Source organism: Cygnus olor, chromosome Z (genome assembly GCF_009769625.2).
Source record: "Cygnus olor isolate bCygOlo1 chromosome Z, bCygOlo1.pri.v2, whole genome shotgun sequence".
Taxonomy (NCBI): Eukaryota; Metazoa; Chordata; class Aves; order Anseriformes; family Anatidae; genus Cygnus; species Cygnus olor.
In genome coordinates, this window is record NC_049198.1 from 13032027 (window position 1) to 13059443 (window position 27417).

Genomic DNA, 27417 nt, shown 5'->3' on the forward strand with positions numbered 1-27417 from the left:
TTCATGTTTCTAAAAAAAAGTATACTGCAAATCAAAACTACAAGATATTTAAGATACTAATGTTAAAAGACAGCCTGAGCCTTTTAAAAGGGGAAAAGGGAAGATAACCTTGAAAATTACTTGAAAAATAGAAAGGAAACCATCTTTTTTCATTGACTCTTTCAAATTGCTTTAGATTTTTTAAAATTCAGATTTATTTGAGATATTCCATATATAGTATTATTTTGTGTTCTCTGTTAGATTTTAGGCCACTTCAAATACGTTTTTGTATAATTCACCAGTCATAAGAGACTAAGGAGTTTTACTTGTAAAAGGCACTGTTCTCTGGAGTTTGTGAGAATAGTCAAGAAATCATTAATCACTAACCATTTTATTGGGGAGGCTAATGCTTTTTTTTTTTTTTTTAACTGAAAAGCATTAAAAGCATTAGAAGCATTTTTTAAATGAGACAAACCTACTCGTATCTGTGTTTTTTTCCCCTACATATTTTATCTCTGAGGATCCACTTCACCCAGTTATTTGGAATCTTACTCTGGATTCTTTGAATTAGGAAGTGAAGTTGTAATAACTTTATTTCCAATAATTGGATCAGTCAGGGGGCATTTGGATGCCTGCTGTGGGCCCTTCTTTTTTTAGTTCGTTCCAAGCCCATAGCAGCAGAGACACACATCCCAGGAGTGTGAATCTGCCGGAGCAAAACTATCAAAACTACAGTTATAGGTAAGTAACATTTTTCTCTTACCTTTTAAGTTCGTAACCAGGTCCTCTCCCTTTCTCCCTTTTCCCCATCTCCCCCAAAGTCTCCTGAAGAGAAAAATATTAGAACACTATTAAGAATTAATAGTTTATGTCTAATTTTATGTAGCCAATGAATGAAATGACAATGTGTAATTATAACCAGTATATTACCATTAATTTCCAAAAATGCATTATAGGGCTTTTATTTTCTTAAAACTGGAGATACAAGTGTAGGTATTTGTATAGTAATCTTGCAGAAATTTAGAGTGACTAATACAAGAAGGTGAGAGGAAACAGTGTAAAATTTAAATCATTGTGTCTTGATGTAGTAGGATAATGTGAGAATTATATATTATATGATTTGTGTATATAAACTTTTGGTAGGTCTGCATTTTGCAGTGTTAAGCAATAGATGAAACTGGCTCTCCCAAGAAAAAGCAGTTTATCAAGTTCAATTTCTATAGTTAAGAGATTTCTTTTGTTTTGTGTTCAGACATGTTTAAGAAATGGAAGAGGAAGAAATTCTTCTTCTATCTTGAGAAATTGCAAAAAAGTGTTGGAAAATTTCCATCGATCTAGGAAAAAGTACTTTGTATTTATATATCTTTTTAAAGAATGAAAAACAGATTGAGTGAAACATGCGTTTATATATTTTTTAAAAAGTGTTTATTTTTATTTGGTGCTCTTATGTAACATGAAAGCAAATACACAGAGTAGGAAGTGTATTTTGATTTTATCTATAGCATAAACTAAGATTACAAAATTAAACATAAATTGCATATAGCATGTGCTCTTGATTGCACCTGTTAGGTGGATGGGAGGATTTGTAACATTACTTACACAGTAATGACTTTATTTCCTTCTGAGATAGTTGTTTCTCTATGATGGATTTAACTCTTGATAAAGAAATGGCATGTATAATTAATAAAGCTTGTAAAGAGTTCAAGCCCAGCACTTTTATAGATCGTAGTCACTTAATTCACTCTGACATCAACTTATGATGCTGCAGGTTTTTTTCCATGATCATACTACATAAGTATTACTGGGTCTAGTCAGCTAACATATTTTTGAATGTAAGTTATGATGTCAGAATGAAGTCAACATCTGAAAGGGAGATTTAAAATGTTCACTAATAAATTTTAAAGTCATTTGGTCACTTTTAAAGTTTGTTGTTCATACAAATTAATAAAAACTAATTCAACATCATAATCTTTGATACATAAAATAAGTAGTTTTTCATTAAACCAGTTTTTTCTTTCTTGTGAAATTAAGTGCTCTGCTGTGTATTTCAAAAGTAATTGCACTTCAGGTTTTGCTCAGTTTTTCTTTTTCTAACAACTGAATTTAGAAAACTATAATTCGTTACAAAGTAATCACATGCATGATACCCAGCATCTGTATGAGAAAAACCTACCTTATACATAAATTAATATTATTTGTAAAAGCAAAATTAAATTCAGGGAATTTAAGTTATGGTTTTCAGTCTCTAAAGAAGAGTGGATGCTTCATTATATTCTTTTGCAGTTCAATTCTTCTTATTTTCTGTATTAGTTTTTTCAGTATTATTGTAGTAGACAGAGCATAATGAGTCAAGACATCCTTAAGCAGAAAGATTCCTAAGATCATATTTCATTCTTCAGCTGTGTTAATTACATTATGTTCATACTTAAGAAAATGAGCCAAACTTTACAAAAATGGAGATTCTGAAGTTTGCTACACCATAAGGCATGTCAGAGCCCACTTTAATCTTTTTGTGTTTTGTCCTGAAAGAGTTTGCATGTCCCTCCTGATGGGCTTTCTCTTTTTCACAGTGACCGGAGATTTGATAAAGTGTTTTGACGAGCTGCTAAAAATTAACATCTGTTTCCATACAGTTTCTCAGAAATTCCTTCCTCTGAATGATAGCAGCTGAAAGTTCCTCGGTCTCTGTTAATTTTGGAGCCTTTGGAATTATGTTCAGTTCTGAAAGGCTTCCTATATCAAGATCGTCCCTGAGCCCTTTTAGTTTCTTCTGTAAGGGAGCAAGTAGTGAGACAAAAATTGCAGACCTGTGTTTGCTCAGTCTCTCCTTCAAGGGGAGGAAGTAGTTCTGTGGGAATTTCTTCTACTGATTGGAAGGGTTCTCTTTAATTGTTCATTTTTTGGTTCTTGGAACAAATTTTTAAGGGGGAGGTGAGGTGAAAGCAAACTCATGGTCAGTAACACTGAATGTTTATGAAGAAGTAGAAACAGAAAATGAGTGCCCTCACACCATTGTCAGGTCATTCATCAGTACCATTAAAGTAATTTCATATTTAAAACTTCCTTATAGCCAGATTGCATTGAGTGGTTTAGGTTCTTGTAGTCTGCAAAACACTTTTGGTTGGTGGGACGAGGTGTTTGGGCACCTTTGAAGAGATCTGTGAAAAATAACTAGGAAAAGTGAAACAGTTGTCAGTAAAAAAAAAAAAAAAAAAAAAAAAAAAATTGTTTTTTAAGAGTATGGTTGTGTGCTGTTTGCTGAAAACTGTCTTGATTGGTAGCCTAAATAAGATAGAGTTGTAATTGACCTCTGGCTCACTTGTCCGTGAAGTTGTTCAAAAATTGAAGGCTTGATAATAAGTAATAACCATTTAGGACTGATATGTTTGGAATAAATGCATTCATTGTTGATTTAAATAATGCAAATCAGTGGCATTTCAAATGAATGGAGGCATATCCCTGTGATCTCTAAAGAATGTGAGAATTTAAAATGCAAGAATGTAAGACTAAATTTTTATGCTTGAAAAAAAAAAATAGTAGTAGTCTGTACTGGAGTCATCAAAATGGTTCATCCAGAATTCAGTGTTGAGGATTAATCTTCTTTGTAGTTCTGAAGAAGAGTACATACTCATTTAACCATCTGTGATCTGAAGTCTTCAGGTGAATCCCTTACACGGTGTAAATGGGGAAGTGATAATTTAACTGTTGTTTCTTCAAGATCAGTCAGAAGTTTCTGGATTTCAGTGTCTACAAAACAGTATTAAGAGTGGGATGTTACCATTCTGCTAAAACAAAGCTCTGCATCCAAGTGGTTCTTTTTTTGGACTTATTACCTTTTCACAGGTATTTTTTAGAAGACCCATTTCAATTTGCTAGAACATGAAGTTCTAGAAGACTTTAGGCTATTGTCCTATTTTGTTCATTTGCTGAGAGAGTTTGATTTAGTACTTAAGAAAATTGTTGGATTCGAAGGAAGCAGAAACATTGGAGTCTTCATCATTAGTGATGTTCTGACTGCTGCTTTGGAAAGATTTCAGGTTAAATGGAAGAATGGAGAAATTTCTTTATTCCAACTCCCCTCATCCAGCCTCTGTCCCTAACATTTGCTCAGCTTCCAACTTTATCTGTTTTCAGGATGGAGGTTCTTCATGTGGTCGACTTGTAGTTTCGGTAGAAATGTATTTGGAGATATCTGTGGTTACTCCAGTGCAATTTGCTTTTATGCAAATGTTCCTTAGTAATTAAACAATTTCTAAATGTGAAAATACTCACCAAATGATGACACATAGACATTTCCAAAGATGAAGGTCACACCTATCTGCAGGAATCTTGTTCATAACAGGACAGGTGAGACATAACCACTTGGAAATCCAGCTAACTTTTTTTTTTTAATTTCAAACTTGTGGTTCCTGTAATGTTTAGTTCCTTGCACCACTATGACTCATTTAATTTGACACATCATCTCTACTATGGTTTAGAATGAGGTGACTTACGATCTTGCTTTGAATGCCAAGTTTTATTGCATTTTGGTGAGCATGCTGCCATGTAAAGAGAACATCTGTATGGATTTGCCAAACCAAAAAGATGCATACATAGGAAAATAACTGGGATCAGACAGTACTCTGAACCATCATAAATTTGCTCAAGGAAACATTTTGGAAGTATCTACATTCTTGGGGTATGGGTGGGGAAAGAAAAAAATAGTTCTAGAAAGAAAAGAATCTGAAAACAAACTTGAATGCCCAGTCTCAAATACAGTCAGAAAGCTCTTCTGTGGCTAACTACATATTCCTTTTGTTAGAAAAACTGTTACAAAGAGTTGGAGAAAAAGATCCTGATCACACTTGATTGGTCTCAAGAGCTTGTCAGCATACCTGTTCAGAATTGTGGCAAGCTTTGAACCTAGGTCTGATATTTTCATAAAGTCCTAGTTCCTGATAATAAAAAGAAAGTCTACTGTCTGTGGAATGAAGTGGACGAAGATTGGATAACTATGCCTTGGAGGATACAAAGTGTATTTGAATGGATATTTTTAAACCTCTTAAGTTCGTATGTTCGTCAAGACCCTGTTGGGTCCTGGGACTCTTGCCTTAACAAGGTAGATTTATACAAACTTGCATCTATTTGACTGTAAAAGAGAAGACATGAAGAAATCTGTTTGCAGAGGTTAATTATTCTCTCCTCAATACTCTATTGATTATTCTTATATAGCTCAAAGCAAGTCCAAGATTTGATGAAGCCCTTGAAGCCCAACAATGGTGTTTTTCATCTTTCATATTTCTGCAGCTGTTGTGGCAACTTAAAATGGTTTTGTGCTCATTCAATGGATTTTTTTCATTATACTCAATGAAGATGGTGGTACTATGTATTCATCCTACCTTCTATGCCCTAATTCAGTATGATATTTTCCTATACTTGGGCCGGCTTTTTTGTCCTAGATCCAGAAATCTCTTAGAGGCAAAACAGTAACGACCAAGTCTTGTTCTGAAGTTCACCATCAAGATGCACTGGAAATATGAAGAAATCTGTGAGTAATCTGTAACTCTGTCTGCAATCACCTTGCCCTTTAGGAAAAGAAAACTTTGAAGGCATCTTTTTCTTCTCAGATAAGAACACAACAGGTTGTGGATATAACAACATACTATAATGTCAGTATTCAGTTGTCAAGAGAAATGAAGAAGGTCCATCAAAGGAGCTCTGTGTTTAGAGGGAATATGCCAAGTTGTGATGTGATCATCTGTCTATATGTTCTCAACTTACAAGTTGACATTTTGGATGAGGAAGATGAGCAGCATTTTGAGCCTGGTCAGTTATGGAAGTTCAAGAGTGAAAAGTGGTCCTACCTGAATTGTTTTGGTTGTTTAATCTTGGAGCCCTCAGCATGAGGGCTCTGAAAGGTGAGTTTTGGTTGATCCAGCTACAGCAGTTTAAGGCATCACAGCTCCTGGCCATCTGCCTTGCTCCCACAGTAAGGGTAGCAGAAGGAAACATTTGCTTGGCTCTTAGCTGACTTGTTCAGTTTGGTAGGTTAATGCAAAACATCTTCAGTATGCCTAAAGCTGATGCTCTGGACAATGAAACACACTTGTGGAAATGTGAATGTGTGTTCCCTTCTGCTACAGGTGATAACCTCTCTTAAAGGAATGGGGCAGATAACTGGTAACAGTAATGTCTTAAAGGCTACTGTTAGATCCACCATCTGAGCTATATGGTACTTTTTCGGTGTGGCTGATATTTTTGAGTTAAAATGAAGAAACAGACTGACTTAAGAAACACAAGTTTCTTAATTTGTGTTTCAAAATTTGTGGAGTTTTTAATTGAGAAATAAGGTAGTGATGTGTGTGTATGCATGTGTATTTAAAAAAAAATAAAGGGAAAGGGAAATTCAAATTTGAAACCTATCAGTTTGGAGGCTTCTGCTTCCTCACATTCCTGACACCTGCCATGAAGTTTAGTGAGGTCAAAGGCCTCAGTCATAGGGAGAAAAAGGTTTTTTGTCAATGCATGAAGGCTTAAAAAAAATAAAATTAATCAGTGGTATAGAGAAATTTATCTATATAAGTTCTCATATGAATACCAAAATTGTTGTTCTACAGAAAAAGTAAAAATCTCTGTGCTAAAAAGCTTCACCTTCCATGTGGCAAATTTATTTTGCTTCTCATGTCTGTCATAAAATTGGCAGGCTTTCCTACACGTTTTTGTTGAATTTTGAAAAGTTTATTATTTGCAGTTGACCATTTTCTGCATAGAGTTTTTGTATCTATCTTTACTGTTGTCTAGCCATTAAATACTGTATATAATTTTGGAGTTTTAGAAAGTTAGCGATGTGCAAATAGATTTGACAATGAGAATGATGAGAAAAAAAGCCTGTTCACATCACTGGAATTGACCATGTCACTACTGGTTTCTGTGTTCAATGTTAATTTCAGAGATGATCCTTCAAAGTTTTCATTGTTCTTAAAAAAGAATCTTCTGCAAATAGATTAAATTAGAAATCGTGTTATAATTCTGGTTTATAATTTGAGAGGTTTTTTTTACTCTTAGAGTTTGTTTATTTCTTCCTTGATTGTATCCTTACCACTTTACCTGCTCCCTAAAAGAGAGCTAACCAGTTGCCTCTAGTGATAGAGCACCACAAATATAGGCACCAAATAAGTTATTTTTCTTATATTGTATTTGTGGTCTGGACATTTTGACAATAGAGTTACAACAGAATTTCTAACCTATGTGTAGTCATTCCGTAGACTTAAAATCATATTCCCTGATTACAGAGAAAGTAATTGTTTGGTTTTGTTTTTAAACAAATTACATAGTGATAGTTGACAAATGAGAATATAAGCCTTAGTGCAGGCAGGACTTTTAGTTTTAACAGCAGTAATTAATTTTAGGTTATAGTACCATGTTGGGAAAATAAATAGCCCATAGTTGAAATGAACAGAACATATTCTTTTTGATATTTTCATGTGCTTTTAATTTCTATGAATTCTACCAAATTACAACATGTGTGGTTGGCTCACTTTTTATTTTTCTGTATTCTAATCTTGATGATTTTTTTAGTACAAACTGAAAGGATTATTGCAGAAGAAAGCTCTTGACACTACGAAAAATTATCACTGAACTTTTTATTTTGTCCATGAAGTGTTACGGTTGCAAAGGGAAATTACTCAAACTTTTAAGTGTGTATTGGACCCCCACCTAATATATATGTCTTATGGTATAAGCTCCAACTCTTAGTGTACTGTTTTGCTTCACAGAGAAGCATGGAGTGTTGGAGTTACTTTAATCCTTTTTTGTACATTGGTCCTGTGTTCCCTGGCAATACTATGCATGAAGTCCAACTGAGGCACTGAACCATGCAAGAAGAACCTTTGGCTTAATCATTGCAGATCCTTGCTCATTTCATGTACAATGAAGCAGGCTGAATCTGCAGAGGAGAAAATTTTGCAGTAGTATTCATCAAAAAGCAGTTACAAAGGTGCACTTGAAGTTTGTCTTTGCAGACTTTTGCTTCAACCTTAAATTTTTTGTTTGCTTCTTTTTGCCATTATACATTGCAGCGTCTTTATTAGATGGTTCTTTTGGAAATTTTTCTGGAACTTGGATTTCATGTGTTTTGAGGGTGTTTTTTAAAGATGATTAGTTGGCACCTGTGGTAGACTGACAATGAACAGTAGTCAATGAATGTGTTAAAAATATTAGCCAGACAAGTTCTATTCTTGCTTTTAAATCCAATGAGTTTTGTTGTGCGTGCACATACATGCTGAGCGGGATTGATTTGTGGGAGTGGATATTTTTGCTAGAACATCTATTCTCTTTCTACATATATCATTTATGATTTTTCTCTTTTAATTTGCAGATAAACCTCTGAAAAAGCGAAAACAAGAAAATAAACCACAGGAGGCTGGGGGTGCTACTGGAGGAAGTAGACCAGCTTCTCAGGAGACAGGTTCTGCAGGAAATGGGGCCAGGCCAGCGTTGATGGTTAGTATTGATCTTCAGCAAGCAGGAAGAGCGGACTCTCAGGCAACAGTAACTCAGGATTTGGAGGCCATCAAAAAGCCTGAAGAAATTAAGCAGTATAATGATGGGTTTGTGTGTGTTACCCAAGAAGATGCTGTTGGAGTTCTTAAACTTAAACCTGAAAACCATCCGGAGATCTTTAGGAAAAAGACAGACTTTGAGGGTCAAAAGGCAGATATCCAGCAAAATGAAAACAGACAAATGGAATTTCAGCAAAATGAGAGCAGAAGGTTGGAAAGTAAACACAATGAGAACAAACAAGTAGAAGTTAAAAATGAAAGCAAACATGAAAGACAATTGGAGCTGAAACAAAATGATAACAGACAGACAGAGGCAAAACAAAATGAGAGCAGGCAAATGGAGGTGAAACAAAATGAGGGGAAACAAAATGAGGGAAAACAAAATAACGGCAAACAGGAAATACGACAGAGGCCTGAAACGCCAAAACAACAGAAGAGTGAAGGCAGGCCTGAAACGCCAAAACAACAGAAGAGTGAAGGCAGGCCTGAAACGCCAAAACAACAGAAGAGTGAAGGCAGGCCCGAAACGCCAAAACATAGGCATGATAATAGGAGGGACTCCAGTAAACCATTGTCAGATAAGAAAATTGAAATATCCAGGCATAAGCCTGATGTGAAATCTGATCCTTCAAGGATAAAATCTGAAAGTAGACCAGATCCAGCAAAACAAAGGCCTGATGGGCGTTCAGTTTCTGATACACCAAGGCGTGACTATGATAGCCTAAAACAAAAGTCTGAGGACAGGGGTGAGTCAGAGAAATTCAGAGGAGATCCATCCAAGGTTAGAAGGCCTGAGTATTTGAGATCCTCAAACAAAAATGAGCATGATTCTAAGCATGGTATTAAATCTGATGGTTCAAAAACTGAGAAATGTGAAAGGAAACTTAGACATGAGTCTGGTGAATCAAGGGAAAGGCTTTCTTCTGGGGATCAGAAATCAAGGCCTGACAGCCCTCGTATTAAACAGGAAGGTAAAGGAGATTCTAGTAAATCAAGACCTGATAAACCTGGTTTTAAATCACCTAACAGCAAGGATGAACGAAGGACAGATGGTAATAAGAGTAAAGTAGATAGTAATAAAGCACCTGCTGACAATAAAGCAGAGTTTCCCAGTTATTTGTTGGGGGCAAGATCTGGCGCATTAAAACATTTTGTCATTCCAAAAATCAAGCGTGATAAAGATGGCAATGTCACTCAGGAGTCAAGGAAAACTGAATTTAAAGGTGAACATAAGGACAAAGTAGAGAAGATTGGGCTAGTTGAAGATCTAAATAAAGGAGCTAAGCCTGTAGTTGTCCTTCAGAAGCTTTCTTTGGATGATGTGCAGAAATTTATTAAGGATAGAGAAGATAAATCAAGGGGCTCTTGTTTTAAACCTAACAAGAACAAGTCATCCAAATCTAATAAAGGTAAGATTATTTTTGTTAATTGCATTATATCTTGTACACTCCTTTTCTTTTAGATTCGCTAATCCTATGGTTAGAAATTAAACAGAAAAGTTTGATATGCTTGATTTTGAAACTCATGTAAGAGCTTATTACTGAAAATCCTCCTCCAATGTAAGTGAAATGATTTATTTACTCTGGTGCAAGTACCTAATGTGGGGACATTTAAATGGCTTTAAACTACTTCAGCTACATTAGTTAGTCTGGGAACTTACCTAGTTAAACATTAACTGATAAATGTATTACTTAAACTGGTTTTAAGTGCGTCTGTATAAGGGACTGATACGATTATAAATAAATCCATAGCTGGAGTGGTGGAAAATACTACTTAGGCAAGCCCTAAGATTATTCTTCTACATTTCTAATGAGGACTGAACTGTGGTTTTCCAAGAAATGTTTTACAATAAGCAATAACAAGAGCTAAAAAATATGACCTGCCTTTTACAGTACAAATACAACACACTTTTGGAGAGCCTCCACACTTTACACTGTGTAACAAACTTACAAAAAGGTTTTGTCTTTAGGAGAATTTAGACGTTGTCTCTAAGGTCCACTGTAGGTGGAAAGAGGAGTGGAATTGGTAAACGACTAGCTGACATTTTTAAGTTAGTAATATGGACAGGATATTTTTTTAGTATAGTTTGTAGGTTTAATATTTGGTTGTTGCTTCTACAGATTCATCACTTCTTACATGATCGCTTTTCTTCTTTGTGCTATAATTTTGGTTTCTTTGATTTCAAACTGAAGTAGATCATCTCACATAGTGAAATAAATGTTACTAACTGGTCAGGGTTACTTTTTTAATGTTTAGTATTTAAAGCATTTACATTTCTTGCATAGTTGTGTTTACAGAGCTGTCATGTCTCAAAAATAGAACAAGTGGCAGGGGAGAGGATTGCAGCTGTATGCAGGATTATTTATGAATGCAGTTACAGGTATAACATTGCTCATGAATTTGAGATTAAAATGTTTTTCAAAGTTAAGAAATAATGTAGATAAGTGATGTGGAAATCAACTTTGTGAATGTATAATGGATTATGTGCATGGGTACAGACTGATTTTTGTATAAAGAATTTATTGTGCTAAATCTGTTTTCTACTAACTTGATTGTATTGACTTTTAAAGACTTAATTCAATATGAGTATTACATATTTTTTGGTAAAATATGAACCTCCTTGAGCAATATTTTCTCTTAATCCTGAAAATATGAACATTTCCCTTCTTCCTTCTGAGTTTCAGAACAGGCAAGATGTCCATTGCTAACAGTAATAGCTATCTGAAGTTGGACATAAAATTATGATACTTTTTTGCTGTCAGCTACATCTAAAGATTTTGCATGAAACCTGTATGTTTTTGATAGAGATGGAATTCAGTGCTGTCTTCAAAAGGAAAAGCTATGAATTCATACAATTCTATGTGCAGAGAATTAGTACTTTTTAGAGGTTCTAGCTCCCTCAGAGCTATATACAGTGCATACATGCTTTCTAAAATGTTTCTGAAGTAGACTTTGTAGCCTAGAGTATGTGGTTATTTTATAATATGTTTCAGTAATGCATAAAGGATTAAAGGACTTATCCAATTGCCATGACTCTAGTAGCTGTAGCACACGTGAGCAATGCATTCATTTCAAACTTAGGTTTATAACCTTTCTGGAAAGTTTGTGTATTTCATGTTTTGAGAAGTCATACATGTTTCTTACATATTCTGCAATAACTTGGGACTTATTTTCCAGGAAAAAAAAAATAATAATGTGTTGTCAGTCTCTGCTATTGTATCCAGAATAAGATTCTTACAAAGATACTAGAAATAGGTTTCATGGAGAGAATAATGTTGTAACTACATTTTCTTACAATCAAATTTTGAATGTTCAGACGTATTTTGGAGAAAGTGTCTTTGAACTTCATATTTTTCACATGTATTTTTAGTTTTATGCTTTTTGCCCAACTTCCTGATAACTTACTTCCTAGGATATTTTATGCTAAATAATTAGGTCAACTCCAGTGTCTGAAATGGGTCCTAATACATAAAGCTATCTTATTATAAGCTGAAGTCTACTTATCAAAAAACAGCAGACTGATACAGAAAGTATTCAAGTGAGTTCCACAATGTCCTCACTCCAGTTCAGAGAAATAGTGTTCACTGCTTTACTCTGCCAGTTTTAGTTATAAACATTTTAATTCACTAGGAAAAGTAATATTCATAAGCATTCTTTATTTAGTTCATCCCTTATTTCTTATTAGATTGTAGCAAACCTTTTCTGGTGTTGCCTTTAGCATCACTGTTTCACTTCTTCTCCCATCCCTCTTACTTCATATAGCTTAGTATATTTTGATTTTTCTTTCCTTCTCTTACTTGCTTTTATTTCTTGTCCTTTGTTTTTCCTTTGTCATCCATCCCTTCCACAAGAAAATATCTTCTTCTGGTATTATCACATTCAACATCATTGCTGTGATTCAGCTTAAATCTGGTTTAAAAGAGGATTAGTTCAGCTAGTTCAAAACATCATTTATATAGTCGTTCTGTCGTAAGGGACTAGTGCCAATTCATTATACAACTCAGGAAAATCACTTGTTTTAAGCTAAGGTGAATGTTTTGTAAACCAGAAATCTATATAACTTTATAGTTTTAATAAATTTTAAATTTGAAAGTCATGTCTTTATTGTGCATGTGCCTTCATTATTCTGTAAAAAGACTTAAAATATTTTTAACATATTTTATAGACAGGTTTGGAATTTTATAAGCTATTAAATGAATAGGATGGGTAGCCATTGTGCGTGACTGTTAATGATTGAATCATTCTGACAGTCCCTTTTGACATTTACAAGGGAGAAATAACATTTTTCTCTGTTACAATCTTTGAACACTTTTCTGAAAGGTGCACTCTGTCTCAGAGGAAAGTTGTGGAAATACTGTCGTAGTGGTTGTTTTTTTTTTAAGGGGTCTTATGCTGGCCTGTTTTGTAAAGGTCAGAATGAATTGTAACACTTTTTTCTTCTGGTTTTAATGTCTGTGAATGCCATTTATCCTGGTTTTAATGCAAATATATATTGTAAGAGATCCATGGAACTTTTCACTTCAAGTTTGTGATTGTGAGATTGTGTGTGCTGTCCTTCCTTTTCAGAGCTTCAATGAATACCTTCTCTGCTGCTTCTTATAGCTATACTGGTCAGATATATGGGAGCTGTTACCAGTTTCACAGTTAATGTATTCTGGACAAGGAGAAATATTAATGGAGTATGAAATAGATATGAGTAATGTAACTCTGCGTAAGGAGATGGCTGAAGTGGTTTATTATATGTTTGGCTTCCCAAAATCAACAGTACATATGTAATGTCAGTTTTAGTTTAGGGCAAAAGAGTGTGTGTTTTTAAGACTTGTGCAGAAATGCCATCTGGGTCTTCAAGTATCATCTAAAAAAGTTTGTTTTTAAAAAAAAAAAAAATCGAATACCACATCCTGCTCCTTCATTGTGTAGATTGTTATTGTAGGATTTCGTTATCTCTACAACACAACTGTAAAGACAGGTTTTGATTGCTCAGTGCAAGTCTTCCTAAATACATTGCGTTCTCTGCTGCTGTGTTCTGAAATTTGAATGAAGATTTACTATTTCTTCAGAGGTGTTCTTCATACATTTTTTACAGGAGCAACTAAAAATTTCACTGCAGCTCAATCATCTTCATGTCGTAGAGCTAAAACAATGCTTCTAGATTTTCCTGTGTTCTATGCCTATGCACTTGGTTGCTATTTTTTAATTCAAATGACATTTTTAGAACCTATAATAACTACAGTTTGTAGTCAATGATAAGCTATAGCAATGTAACATTCTATGGCTTTGGGTAATATGCTGCTTCATCTCTGAGTTCTAGCACTGCTGGAAACTGTGTCACTTGTCAAGCTGAGTGATTGATTAGGTGTTCATCTTCTACATAGGAATGACAAGAAGGCAAATATTCCATGATGAAAAACTGTATCTACATTGTGTTGGCTCATTGCGCCAACTTGTACCTCTTCTCACAGTTTTCTCGACAGCGCAGCAGAGCTACTCACCAATATTTTCTAGTACAGCTGAAAACTGGACAAAAAGGGAGTATTAATTTTAAACATTTGCTGAAATCCTTCGTGTATAGGACTTGTATAAAGACAAAATAGGTAAACCCTTGAGAAAAATATCTTGTGGATATTAACACATCAAGAAATTAAGAGTTCACTCAAATCTATTTACAGAATAGCAGTCTCAATGCTGAAACAGACATACTGAAATCAGTGAGGCAAGCAGTAAAATAATATTTCCTTTGGAAAAGAAAATGCTGCAACTTAGTTTACTTACTAGAGGTTGTACTTTTGTAAAGATTACCATTGTGAAAGTCCCTAATTCCACAGATCTGAAATTTGGGATCACTGTCTTGGAGTTCCTGGTAGAAGCTGCGTTAGCACAAGGGAATAATAAACCACTAAGCATCTTGCAAGTTGCATGTGATGCTAGGTGCATTGAGCAAATTATAATTTTCTCTCAAGTTCTCTTGTAAGTTATACAGCATTTCAGAGAAGCAAAGGACAATGTTTCATGGTTTACAGCAAGGAGTTTTTCATAATTCTTCTGAGCTGAAGACTTTGAAGCTTCTCATAAACTCTAAAGTTAACTGGATTTTTAGAAAAACTGTATCACTTTCATAAGAATTCTACAGTCTTTCTGTTTTCATCTTGCCTGATATAATAGTGACCAGTGCTTTCCAGCTTGACTAGACTGGAAGTGCAGCTGACTGTTCCTCATAGCATTAGAAGTATTTAAAGATGTGCTGGGTTTACCAAGAATCTGTTAGCCCTAAGTCTTTTTTCTGTTTCTTTACATTCTTGTAAACAGGATTACAATTTGAAAAATACTCCAGGCATCATTTAGTCAAAAGCCAAAAACAAATTATATATAATGAGCTAAATCCAATAGCCTAGAAAGATCTCAGTTCTTTAGCATGCTTTGCACCAGAATGGATCATTTTTGGGGCATTGTATCTGTCCTCTCCTGAAAAGTATGCTGGGATGCATATTGGCATTGTACATACTCTCTGGGGTCTTTGGTTTTGGTGTTAGTTTTTCAGAAGCTTGGATAAATTGGATAAATGTTGGATAAATTCAGCAGCTGCATACTGGAGTGCTTTCTTGTGTTGATCTGGTACCAGAATGATAGGAGATATTTTCAGCACATCATTTTGCCTAGAGGCTGCTTGGGTTATTTCCTACTTTTATATTTGCCACCAAGGTAAATGTTCTGATTCTTGCGCTCATAGTTCTCAAGTCTTCTCTGGGTAACAAAAGTGAACATCACATATTGCACATCTAGTTCTTAACAATAACAATAAACTTCACCAAACCTACTGATTTGGTCATACATTTGTTCATCAAAATTACCATGGTTTGTCTGGAAATTTAGGAGTGCGTGATTTAATTAGTTCACTTTTGAAAGATAATAAATTCTTCTTACTACATGTGTCAAAGTTACCTAATTTTGTCAGAGCAATCAACCTTCTTCATTGAAAGTCTGAAGCTGCCTTTGGTTCATGGGCTTGGATGCTTGATCAGGTTCCTCTTATTTCTGGGAAAAGCTGAAGTTACTTTCCATAAATAATTTTTGCAACAATACGTTGCAATATGGAAAAATGAGGGCCAGCAATTTATCTGATGTTAACAATGTATGCAGTGCAGTATGCAATGCAGACTTGTTCATTTATCTAAACATCTAAATAAGGATGTTATTTCTCAGTTTATGTGCAGGGATATGTTATCAAAATCTTTGGGTTGAATTTTCTTCTAAGCAAAGGGTAAATTTGACAAAAAGCAAATAGTGGAAAGTCTCACATTTGTTTCTGGTAAATGAACTTTTCAGCTGCTCAACATTTTCACTCATTTTAGGTGAGTGCTTTTGTGCAAGAAAATGTGAACTGTTAACTTGAAATTTGCAGTTTCTTTTTGATCTGTGGGTACATTAAGAATGAACATAAGAAAAGGATGAGACCTTTTTTCTTCAACTTACTGAATTCTTGTTTTCGTCAAATAAAGGTTTCTTAAATATACTTACTGTTTTTTTATCTACTAATCAACATTTATTATCTTCTAAGCAACAGTATTTTATATTAAAAGCTAAAGCATCAGCAGCCTGTTGTTTTTATTGTGATTAAGTTGCTTTGAAGAAGCAAAACAAGAGTAGCTTCCTGAGATGTTTTCAGCGGTAAAGGCTAAAAATGTTAGTGCAAGATAAAAGCAGATCTTGTTGTACCTATAGTCAAAAAGCAGCTAGAAATCACGGCATTTGTTTTGCTTGTTCTCTGCAAAGATCTTGTTTGTATTATATTGCTTAAATGGGAGTATTTCTTTTATGAGAAGAAAAATTCGGAGGTGTAACTTTATTTTATTTAATGGTCTTTTTTCCTAGGTGAGGCCCCATGGCTCAGTTTTTAAATTGATCAATATACACAGCTAGGATAGTGCATCAACCATAGATTCTAATTCCAAAGATTAACAGTAGTAATTAAAACAAAACAAAAAAAAAATCTGTGTTTTGCATCTGTGCAAAACACCTTAACTTTTTAATACAATATATTGAGTTAGCTTAAATTTCAATGCCTATGTTCAGAAGCAACGATAGTGAAATTCTATTTTGGAAAAGTAATTCCCTCACAACTGTCATTCATAAAAGCGAGTTTCTTTGTGCAGAACTGCATTTATTTCAATTGCTGATCTTGCTCCACGTTACTCTGAGTAATGCTGTATTATTCATAAAGCATCTTTCAAAACTAGACCTTTCTAGGTTCCTTTTATGAATTTATAAAGATGAGAAGTCAGTTAATAGCAAAAGGAACAAAATAACTTGTGATATAGTTGCTGCAGCAATTGGATAGCTTGAGGTAATCATTGACACTAAGGTAATGCAAGTTCTGACGCTTCTTGGCAGTTTTTGGAGGGGATGTGTTGGCTGTATTCCCTGCCCTCTGCCTATGTCCTTCAGCATGCTCTTTGGAAATCTCTTCCCTGCATCAAAAAATATTTCTTGCTTCCAAGAGTATTTTGTACTATTACAAAATCCTTTTTGGATCTGTGGGGCTTAGCTGGGGGCAGCGATAACCTCCAATATATGGTGGAATTACTCAGATGCTTTGTCCAGGCTTTTCTCTGACCAACCAGCCTGATGGGTCCCATTTAGAATCATAGAATCATTAAGGTTGGAAAAGACCTCCAAGATCATCTGGTCCAACCATCCCCCAACCACCAATGTCACCCACTAAACCATGTCCCTAAGTGCCACGTCCAACCTCTCCTTAAACACCCCCGGGGACGGTGACTCCACCACCTCCCTGGGCAACCCGTTCCAATGCCTGACTGCTCTTTCTGAGAAGAAATGACTCCTAATTTCCAACCTAACTCCCCCCAGCACAACTTGAGGCCATTTCCTCTAGTCCTATCACTAGTTACCTGTGAGAAGAGGCCGACCCCCAGCTCCCCACACCTTCCTTTCAGGCAGTTGTAGAGAGCAATAAGGTCTCCCCTGAGCCTCTTCTTCTCTAGACTAAACAACCCCACTTCCCTCAGCCGCTCCTCACAGGACTTATGTTCCAGGCCCTTCACCAGCTTTATAGTCCTTCTCTGGACATGTTCCAGGGCCTCGATGACCTTCCTGTGGTGAGGGACCTAAAGGTGAACACGGTACTCGAGGTGCAGCCTCACCAGAGCAGAGTACAGGGGAAGGCCAGAGCTGAGGACTGGAATTTTAACAGGGAGACTGAGCCTCTCCTTTTTCAGAATCTTCCAGAGTCTGGGAACCTTCCCTTTGTGTCATTATTAGGGTAGATAAAGAAAAATTATTTTGAAAGATGTGTTCAAGCAGGTTCTATGGAATGGTACAGGACATAATTCCTCACGAGGGGGAATGGAGGGGAAGGCGCCCATCTATTCTCTGTAGTCACCAGTGATAGGACCTGCGGGAATGGTGCCAAGCGGAGGCAGGGGAGGTTTAGGCTCAACGTCAGGAAGAGGTTCTTCACTGAGAGGATTGTCATACACTGGAACAGGCTCCCCCGGGAGGTAGTCACTGCACCAAGCCTGTCAGAGTTTAAGAAGCATTTGGACTGTGCACTTAGTCACATGGTCTGAATTTTTGGGTAGACCTGTGTGGTGCCAGGAGTTGGACTCGATGATCCTTATGGGTCCCTTCCAACTCGGGAGATTCTATGATTCTATAATTCTTCCTGGCACTAGGTCTCCCTCCTGCCAGATCCTCTGCAGCAGAGAATCCTGTGGGCTCCTGTAAGTCCCTTGGGCAGTGGTAGTGAGGGATCTGAATCTCCTGCTCTCCATCTGTGTGTGTGTGTGCTGATCTCAAGTGTTGTCCCTTCGTGTATGTAGTCAAAAGGTGAGGTTAAATAAATGATAGAGGGTCTATATCCTGCTTAAAACATATAGCTGTATACGCTTGCACAAACTTTAATATAGAGTGGGATAGCAAAGATGAAAGCCACTGAAGTAAATGGACTACTAAGATTATTTTTGGTCAGCATTCATCTTGGCTATGTGTTTTTCAGCTGATGATACAGTATCAAGATAAAAGTGGAACTTCTGTCTTAAGAGCAGATGTATTTTCCCCATGCCTTAAATTCCTCCTTGAGAAAAGGGCTGCCATTGCCTGTGTTTCCTCTTCCATTCTTAAAGCTGTCTTGGGCACAGAATTATATGGAGGAGTGTGAAGCCAGTGGGTGAGGGACTTGGATTACCAAGGACTCAGTGCACCATATAAAGAACATAGTGGAGCATTTTAAGTAAAATAGCAGTGGAAAGGATATTGTTAAGTTTGCACACTGATATTTGAAAGTTTACAGCTTCAACCTGTAAGCTGTTCATCACTCACAGGTGACGTGTCCCTTTGCACTGTAGTGCCTGAGTGCTATACTCTAGTAGTACTTAACTATTTTTAAAGGGTGTTTGTTTTCCAAACATCTTTGTACAGTGGGGAGGTACTTTCATACCCTCTTTTTTCTTTTAGCTCTTCATCCAAAATAGAATTTAGCTGTGAGTCTATACGGTTGTAGTTACAATGATACGGCTATCCAAGAACAAGAAAGAAGGCAGTTTTATTATGGAGTAACAGTGTGTTTTATTCAATTTAGCACAAGAGTTTGAGGGTTGTTTGAGCTAGGCCACAAAGAAACAGCTTTCCTTCCTGCATATGTGTCTAATGTAGGATGTTTTATCCATGTAGTTACTGCAGTGACCCAGGGTGACTTGAGAATGATAAGAAAGTAAGCTGGTGATACATAAAAGAGGTAAATCCAAAGCCTCAGTTCATATTAAAACCACTGGAACATCATCTATCAAATGCTCAGAGAGGGAATGTAAGGGAAGTAAGCTTGGCCTCTGTAGAATAACGGCAAGACTGAATATACTAGTCATCAGCAAAGAAGAGTCCAGTAGTCAGGTAATGTCTCATGTGGCCAAAAAAATTTATTTGTAGTCTGTTTTCATTTTTAATGTCAAATGTATGACAACTTATTAGTGTAGAAGTCCCAGAATGCGGAGCGTGGCTAAATTTAAATTTCTGAACACTGAGAAATGAAAGCTGAGATTCATATCCCCACCCCAAACAAGTGGCATTGTTCCCTCTTTGGCTCTTCTGTGTTCTTTCATACAATGTCTTGATATTTGGAAAAGTTACGTTTTAAAATGCAAGTTGTATATAGAGATTGGAAATATGAAATTGTATTAACTCTAAGTTTTGCTTATTACCAATTATTACACAAAAATTGAAAAGACAATATATATGGGAGACTAACTTATGTAAAAGACTTCATTAACATAAACCTAAGTTTTGAAATTAACTTCAGGGGCCATTTTTCTTCAAGCACTTGTTAATTTGCCACAATAGATGTATCTGCAACAGGTCATTTAGATATTATGAATACAGAATGGTAGAATATCCTGAGTTGGAAGGGGACCCACAAGGTTCATGGAGTCCAACTCCTGGCTCCACGCAGGACCACCCAAAAATCAGACCCTTTGTCTGAGAGCGTTGTCCAAACGCACCCTGAACTCTGGCAGCTCATTCTGTGACCACTGCCCTGGGGAGCCTGTCCCAGTGCCCGAGCACCCTCTGGGTGCAGAACCTTTCCCTGATACTCAGCCTGCACCTGCCCTGTCCCAGCTCCATGCCATTTATCTATATAAACAAGCCTGGTATTGATTGCTTCCACTCTATTAATTGCTTCTTATAGTTATGGAAGTAGCTTTTTTGTTTGTTTGTTTTTGAATCTTTGTGGCTGGTTAGTTCATAGGAAATAGCACCAAAATGTAAACTATATATCTGTTTTCCCTATTTTGGAAAGTAAAGAGAAGTCATTGTCTTTGTTATCAAAACAAGATAAGAGTTTATTAGCATTGGTTTTGATTTAATGGCATGAACAGCCTTTCTGTTCCTGGAAGGCTTTCTAGTGCATCAGCAAGCATCACTTCCTTTTCATCCCTGCTTGTCTGAAATTTTTGCATCAAGCTGGGTGAAACTAGTCTGAATACACTGACTGTTGTGTCAAAATGTAGCGCTGCTGTCCATATTGAATGGATCCAATAAATATCCATAATGATATTGCCTTTCCTCTCTTGAAGGCAATGCTGGTAATGGATACATTTACCTGAATCAGGCAGGTCAACCTGGCTGAAAAAATTCAAGGCAAAATGAGCTTAGATCCCTCTAAAGATTAGGTTTCTGAAAGTATTAGCTAAAGTTAAAGGTTGTTTAACAAACTTGAAGCCACGTATCAAGCTGTGAACAAAAAGTAATGCTGAACATTTGAATCAGATCTGTGCCTTTCTATTTTTTTAAGCCATATGTAAAGAAAGGAAAAAAATATATTCACTAAGATATTAGTGCTTGTAGAACACTTTCTACTACACGTCAAGACCCTTTGAAAAGCTTACTAAATATGGGAAGAAGATTACAGACTAATTCCGTTTTAGCTGAAGTTCGCTAGCTGTTTTTTAATTGTGTTTTATTTTGTCAAGAATTGCTGGTGAGAAGAGAAGTGTCTTGAGTCAGTGGATATTTAGTAACAACTGAAGATTCTTGAGTGTCTTCTCGAAGAAACCTTTTGGTCATGATGCATGACCTAAAACAACATTGCCTTCTTCCCCCAGCAAGCAACTAGTATACAAGTCATGAACACCATTGTATAGGTCTGGACAAGCACTGAAGAAGAAATAGTTGTTTATGTTTGCAGCTCTTAAAGATGAAGTGTTTTTACAGCTATTCTGTGACTAGTCCTTCAGATTTGGTAATGTAGAGTGTACCAGCATTGAGATTCCTTACAAATTAAAGATCTGGTTACGGTGGCAATTTCTTGTTTGTTTTTTTTTTTTTGTTTTTTTTTTTTTTGTTTTTTTAATTGTTTACTTGTTTGTTTGTTTTATATTTGTGACAGCTCTGAGGGTATGTGTAAGTGATATCTGAAAAACACTGATGCCTGTAGTCCATTCTAAGTATATTGTGTTTAGCAATTGCAGACATTGCTGTTTCCTGGTGCATTCTTACTAACTTACAGACTAACTTTTTAGTATAGTTACTTTCTCCTTTGCTATTTTAAAAGCCATGCAAACTAGAGGCAAATATAACCGGTAAAAGTGGAAGCAGGAAAATGACGTGCAACGTCTGAGCAAACTTACCAAACTAATTGAAGAACTGCAAGTGATCATACATGTTTTTGTATATGCTTTCACATGGTTTTGCATTATATATTCTTCTAATCATTTTTGAAAAGGATCTTGTAAACTGAAAAGGCATTAGCATGGGGCTTACAGCCTAATGTTTGTTGCTATGTGACTGGATTCTTGTGATGAACTGGATTCTCTTAAGTATTTCTTTACTACCGTGAACAAATAAGAAGTACATTTTTAATACGGAGCTCTAAAATGAATTTAGTAAGGTGTTTCTAGTGAAGATTGGGTTGCCTTGATTCAAGGTAGCATACATTGTAAAATAAAATATTACTGACTGGAGTCCCACTGTATATAAATCCCTGAATTTCTTTAAAAAACGATGAGCAGTCCTTTTCCATGTATATCAGAATTGTTGATACATGTGCAGTCATGCCTAACTGTATGAGTAAAACTCTTTTTAGATTCGGTTACTTAAAATCCTCAGCAGCTAAGGAAACTACATGCAGCAGACTTGCTCCAGGGAAGATTGTGAAAGATACAAAATCTTTAAAGATGACTTATAGAGACCTTTAAAATGTTTTTTTCTTTTCTGCTATTCCCTTCTTGAATAAAGAATGCTTTATATATTTTATATGCTGTCATCTGAAATATCTGTAACTGGCAAGAGTGCAGTTCAAGCAACTATTTGAGTTTAGCATTGGAGAACACAACACAAACAAAACAACTTGGGACTTTTGAGAAGGAAATCGTTATTTTTCCAAATATTTACAGTACTTGCATTTTTATTCTTTCATTGATGTCTAGTTAACGTGGTGGCAATTGACTTATTTTTAAAGATTGTTCCCAGAATTCTCAAAATCAATAAGGAAAGCAAGAACAGATGTTCCTGTGAGTTATAGTAGGCTGTGTTTTTTGTTTATTGTTTTGTTTTTAAGGGTTTTCTTATGCAAAAAACACCACCTTTCATCATACTGAGACTTTCTTTGTGCACAGTGTAAGCAAAATAAAGAAAAATTCTGTTCTAACAGTTCCTAAGAGCAATGATCACAACCTTAATATTGCATCGTGAAACATTCAGACATAGTTTTGAAATTAAGTAGGTGTCTTAAGTCACAGAAGACTTGCCAATGGATATACAATTCGTTACTGATTTGTTTCCTTTTCTCATTTCATCCCCAAGTGATCTTAGTAATTGCTCTGCTTTTATATATATACTGTTCATGGTAGACTCAGAAAGACTTAAGCATTTTTAGAAAGTACTCCTGTTGGTGTATAGCTTTAAAACATCTATATGAATCTTAACGCACCTTTTGTTCCTTTACTTGTAGCTGTTTTTAGCAATGCCTTCATTTGTCAGATTTACTGTAAATTTTATTGTCTGTGAGTAGTCCTGCTGACTTCAGTGCATTTAACCACAGTGCATAAAACTGAGAGCCAGGATCTGAGGCCCACAGGTCTGCACCTGTGGAAATTGTCCTAAAACAACTACATGTAAATGTCCTTCTTGCACCTCTCCCTAGATGCTGCAGAGGTATACAAAGGGGCATGGAGTATTAGGTGGGGACACCACTGCTTATAGACAGCTGTGCAACCTCCAGATTAGAGCTGGCTGGCATCCAGTCAGCTGATAGCACACACACAGGAACTAATCTGTCTGTGCTGGCATACCTCTCTTCCTATCTTTGCTCAAATGCCTAGACCACAAGGAATAATCATTTCATAGCACAATGGTAAACCATGCTGTGAAATGTTTTGTAGCAAACAATATTGAGAATTTAGGTACTGTTGGCAGGCGGTGAGTATCTGAGATCGCAACTTAAGGCAAATAAATGTGACCATAGTCTGGGGGAATCAGGGACAACTCTCACTAACAGCTTTATTTTATAGATATTTACCTACCTCAGTTCAAAAATGTTTGAAGTAATTAATATTTTTAAGTTAAATCTTTTTTTTTTTTTGAAATACACTTAACTGAGAGGACTTGCTTGAATGTACTTGAGAAATACAGAAAAATAATTTTCTGATTGTAAGTTTCATTGCTTACAGACAATTTTTGAGTACAGACAGATGTTGAAACTGGAAGTATAAAAAAACTTCTAAATTTAATTTAAAAATACTGTTGAAAACTATTTTCTAACATTAAGGCTCTTCTAATTCCTGCTGAAGGTTTTTAAAAAGGGAAGCAAAAATACTTTAAATTTGGATTAAGGGATGGGATATTAGTGTAAAAATTGAAATAAATTTTTGAAAGTTATGTTACTGGTATAGTGAATGCAATTAAAAATGAAAAAACATCCAGAATATGATATCTTGAAAGATTTTGTTTCTATATATATATGTATATATAATATGCATATATATCTAGCAAAATTGGCAGGTGATTTCCTTTGTATCTAAACAATCGTGTATGCTTTGGGGAAAGAGGGAGGAGCACTTGTGACAGTAGCAGTTATTCTTTGCTGGAAAAAGTTAACAGTCTGTGCATAAAGCTCTTTGGTAAATAATGATGACATCAAATAAACAAAACCCCAATAAATGATTTTGAATTACTTTGATTTCCTTGTCACTTATAAAAAAAAAAAAAAAAATTTGACTGCAAATCTCCTTCATACTGACTGCATGTGTGTCTAGTAGTTTCAAAATGTGATGAGAATGAGAATGACAACATTGTACCAGTGGTAAAGAAACCTGATGTGATCCAGCTTGATGTTTGTCTATGCTTAAAAAAAAAAAAAAAAAAAAAATTCTTTCAACTTTGTTTTGTAGCAAAATCAAGAAAAAATGTGGGCTGAATTGTACAGTTATTAGTAGGATGTAAGTCTGAAACAGTTTGAGATGTCAATCATTTGGCGTATATTTAGGGATAAGAACCTGAAGATTCTGCCACAAATTGTACCTACTGGAAAAGGAAAGATTGCTTACTGTCATATATACACTAAGTGATATGATTGAGAATAAGCAGAACTTAATGAGACACAATGAATCCTTAATTTACCTACACTTTCAGGAAAACCTGTTAAATGCAGAGGATGAAAAAAATAAGATTAAATGTTGTGGTAGTAGAGCAGGGATGTCATTTTACTAATGTAATTCACCAATTTGGATTTGTTTTTATTTATATGCCTGACAAAATATTTTGTTGAAAGTGATGTTTATGCAATTTATTATGTTAATTCCCAGTTGCAGTGTGAACAGTATACAAAGTTTTACAAAGACCTGTCAAAATACATCCAGGTATATCGAACCATGGTATTGTTAGTAGGTATACTGTAAGCAATTCCTGAAAAAGGACTGTAGTGTTGGTCCCTTATTTTAATCTTCAGGTTCACATGACTCTTCTTACTCTCCATTAATAGGTAGCATAGATCAGTCAGTGTTAAAGGAGTTGCCTCCTGAGCTCCTGGCAGAAATTGAATCCACCATGCCACTTTGTGAACGTGTGAAAATGAACAAGCGCAAACGTAGCACAGTTAATGAGAAACCAAAATACGCTGAAATCAGTTCTGATGAAGACAATGACAGTGAAGGCGCTTTTGAATGTAAGTAGTCCACCATTCTGTTCCTACTGCTAAAGAAGACTAATATTTTGCTGTTACAAAAGATTCTTTTTTGAAGTTGGCTAGTATAAAGCATATGAAATTGTTTGCTGTCCAGACAGCTACCTGGCCAAAAATCTTTTTTTCTTTTTTCTTTTAGAAGAATAACTACTTGATTTAAATTTGTAAGTCATGAAAATGGGAAACCACTTCCTGGATTTTTTTTTAATTGTGCTACAAAACATTTTTAGACAATCAGATTAAAGAAGATAGCCTATAAAGCAGCTCAAAAAACTTACATACAAAGCTACAAAGCAATGCAGGGGGAAAAAAAAAGTCAGTACCTAAATTTTAAATTATTCTTAGTTTCACTGATAAGAAAATTGAAGAATTCCCTCTTGAACTTTTCTGACATGATATATTGAGAATATTACTGCCCAGAAGTTTCTTAAAATATTTCTTCTTTTACTATTTCCCTGGTATATTGCTGGAAAAACTGAATTACTTCTGATGGGTTCTCAAAATAGTATTTATTGGTCATACTAGTCTTGAATTAAGTGATCTCAAAGGGATAGAGGAAGCTATCTATAGTTAGAATTTTGCTGTGTGATGAGATAACGTTCATGAGAGTCAAAAAATTGTTATACACCTCTTAAGTTAGGAAGGGATTTTCTACTTCTTAATAAGAGTATAGTTAGTTTGTAAATATGGAAGTTCAGTTAGCCAGCACTGAAAAGAAAATCCATTGAAACGTAGTGAATCAGCTGAGTCTGAGTAACATCTTAGCTGCATTACCTATATAGGGATACAGCAGAAGTGCCTATTACTGCTAACCAGAGAAGGCATCTCACAAAGTTTTTTTGATTTTCTTTTGATTCTTAGTCTTATGGTCCAAAGGAGAAAGATTGGTTTATCCTGCTTTTTTAATATCTTTTAATATGTTCTCCTCTAACAGACATGCAGGGCTTATGCACATGTACACAGAAATTGTGGTAGTAATATCTCTAATCTTTATCAAAGAAACAGAATAGAATATCCCTTTGTTTGTGTTGTTTTTTTTTCTGTAAAATACATTGAATAATGCTGCCTTGACCATGAGTAACAGATCTGGAGGTAACTTGTAATCAGACTTCATTATGGCAAAATATCAATGATGATTTGCTTCATTCAGGATTCTATATTCTCTCTTTATCATATAATGCCACCAGTTAATAGTGTTAATAATCTGGGACAGGGAATTAAGAAGAAATAAAGCAAAATTATTTAAGTTGGTTGGGAATGGAGAAGATTGTCAGAAATTTCAGAGACACTTTAGCATAGCTATTAGTCACAGTGGCTGTTGAAATTCTTAAAGATGAAATAATGCAAATTAAGAAATACGTTCACAGTACTTATATGCTGTAAGTTACTCTAGGTTTATTATGTACAGCCAAGAGATCTGGCCAACAGATTCTAAACAATTCAGTGAGGACATCTGGTTTAGAAATGAATTGTAATATTTCTCAAAGAATAGTGTAGAACTGAATTTAAAAAAGAGACAAAATGATCAAGAGATTGTAAAATTTGTAACAAATGCACTGAATAGATTTGTAATGTTACAAATATCTATTTCAGAGTTATTTTGGTTGTCTAAATGTAAACTTAAAAATGGACACAGTAATTGTTATAGAAGATGATTTTTTATTATCTCATTCCATTTAATTAAATGATGAGAAATTAAAAATTGATGAAATCTTTCTCATACAGCAAGTAATCAATGTGTTATTATATAAATGGCAGAATTCAGAAGCAAATGAGATACTTACAATCCAGATATTTATGTATACAATTAATAATATTTTTTAATGTTACTGAAGCTTACATTTTTAGTCAGTTTTACTTACTTCAAAGTAAACTTTTTAGAGCAATGTCTGATTGTGAGAATCTGTTGGCATGATCATCTTATTTGCCTTTCAGAACCAACACAGCTGTAACACATTCTGTTTTGCCATGCAGCATTGATAAAATGGTCAATTTAATTTTCAGCTGGAAGAAGATATTGGAAGTTATTTTTCTCATGGAGATGTAGCTGGGGTCAGAATTCGTCTGACGGGATTTAAATAGCTATTGGTGATGTGTAAGCTCTGGAGACGGAATTCATCTACCTCTTTCATGAGGGAATACTGTCTCACGAGGGAAAGAAGCAGCAATTAAGATGTATGAAGTTTGTTTCCATTAAACACTCATTTCTTT

At 35.3% G+C, this 27417-nt stretch overlaps 1 protein-coding gene across 9 annotated transcripts in view; it reads left to right on the forward strand.

The window, feature by feature from the left end:
- The window catches only part of NIPBL (NIPBL cohesin loading factor), a 169993-nt gene that overhangs the window by 98816 nt on the left and 43760 nt on the right, over positions 1-27417 (forward strand). For 4 of the 9 annotated variants that reach the window (XM_040542240.1, XM_040542236.1, XM_040542242.1 and 1 more), the window contains 2 exons: positions 8336-9928; positions 25006-25188. The exons of 1 other annotated variant lie outside the window; for it this stretch is intronic. In XM_040542240.1, coding sequence (XP_040398174.1) covers positions 8336-9928; positions 25006-25188 — 1776 coding nt within the window. The remainder of the gene's footprint in view (positions 1-8335; positions 9929-25005; positions 25189-27417) is intronic. 4 more of the 9 variants (XM_040542243.1, XM_040542245.1, XM_040542237.1 and 1 more) reach the window with 3 other exon arrangements.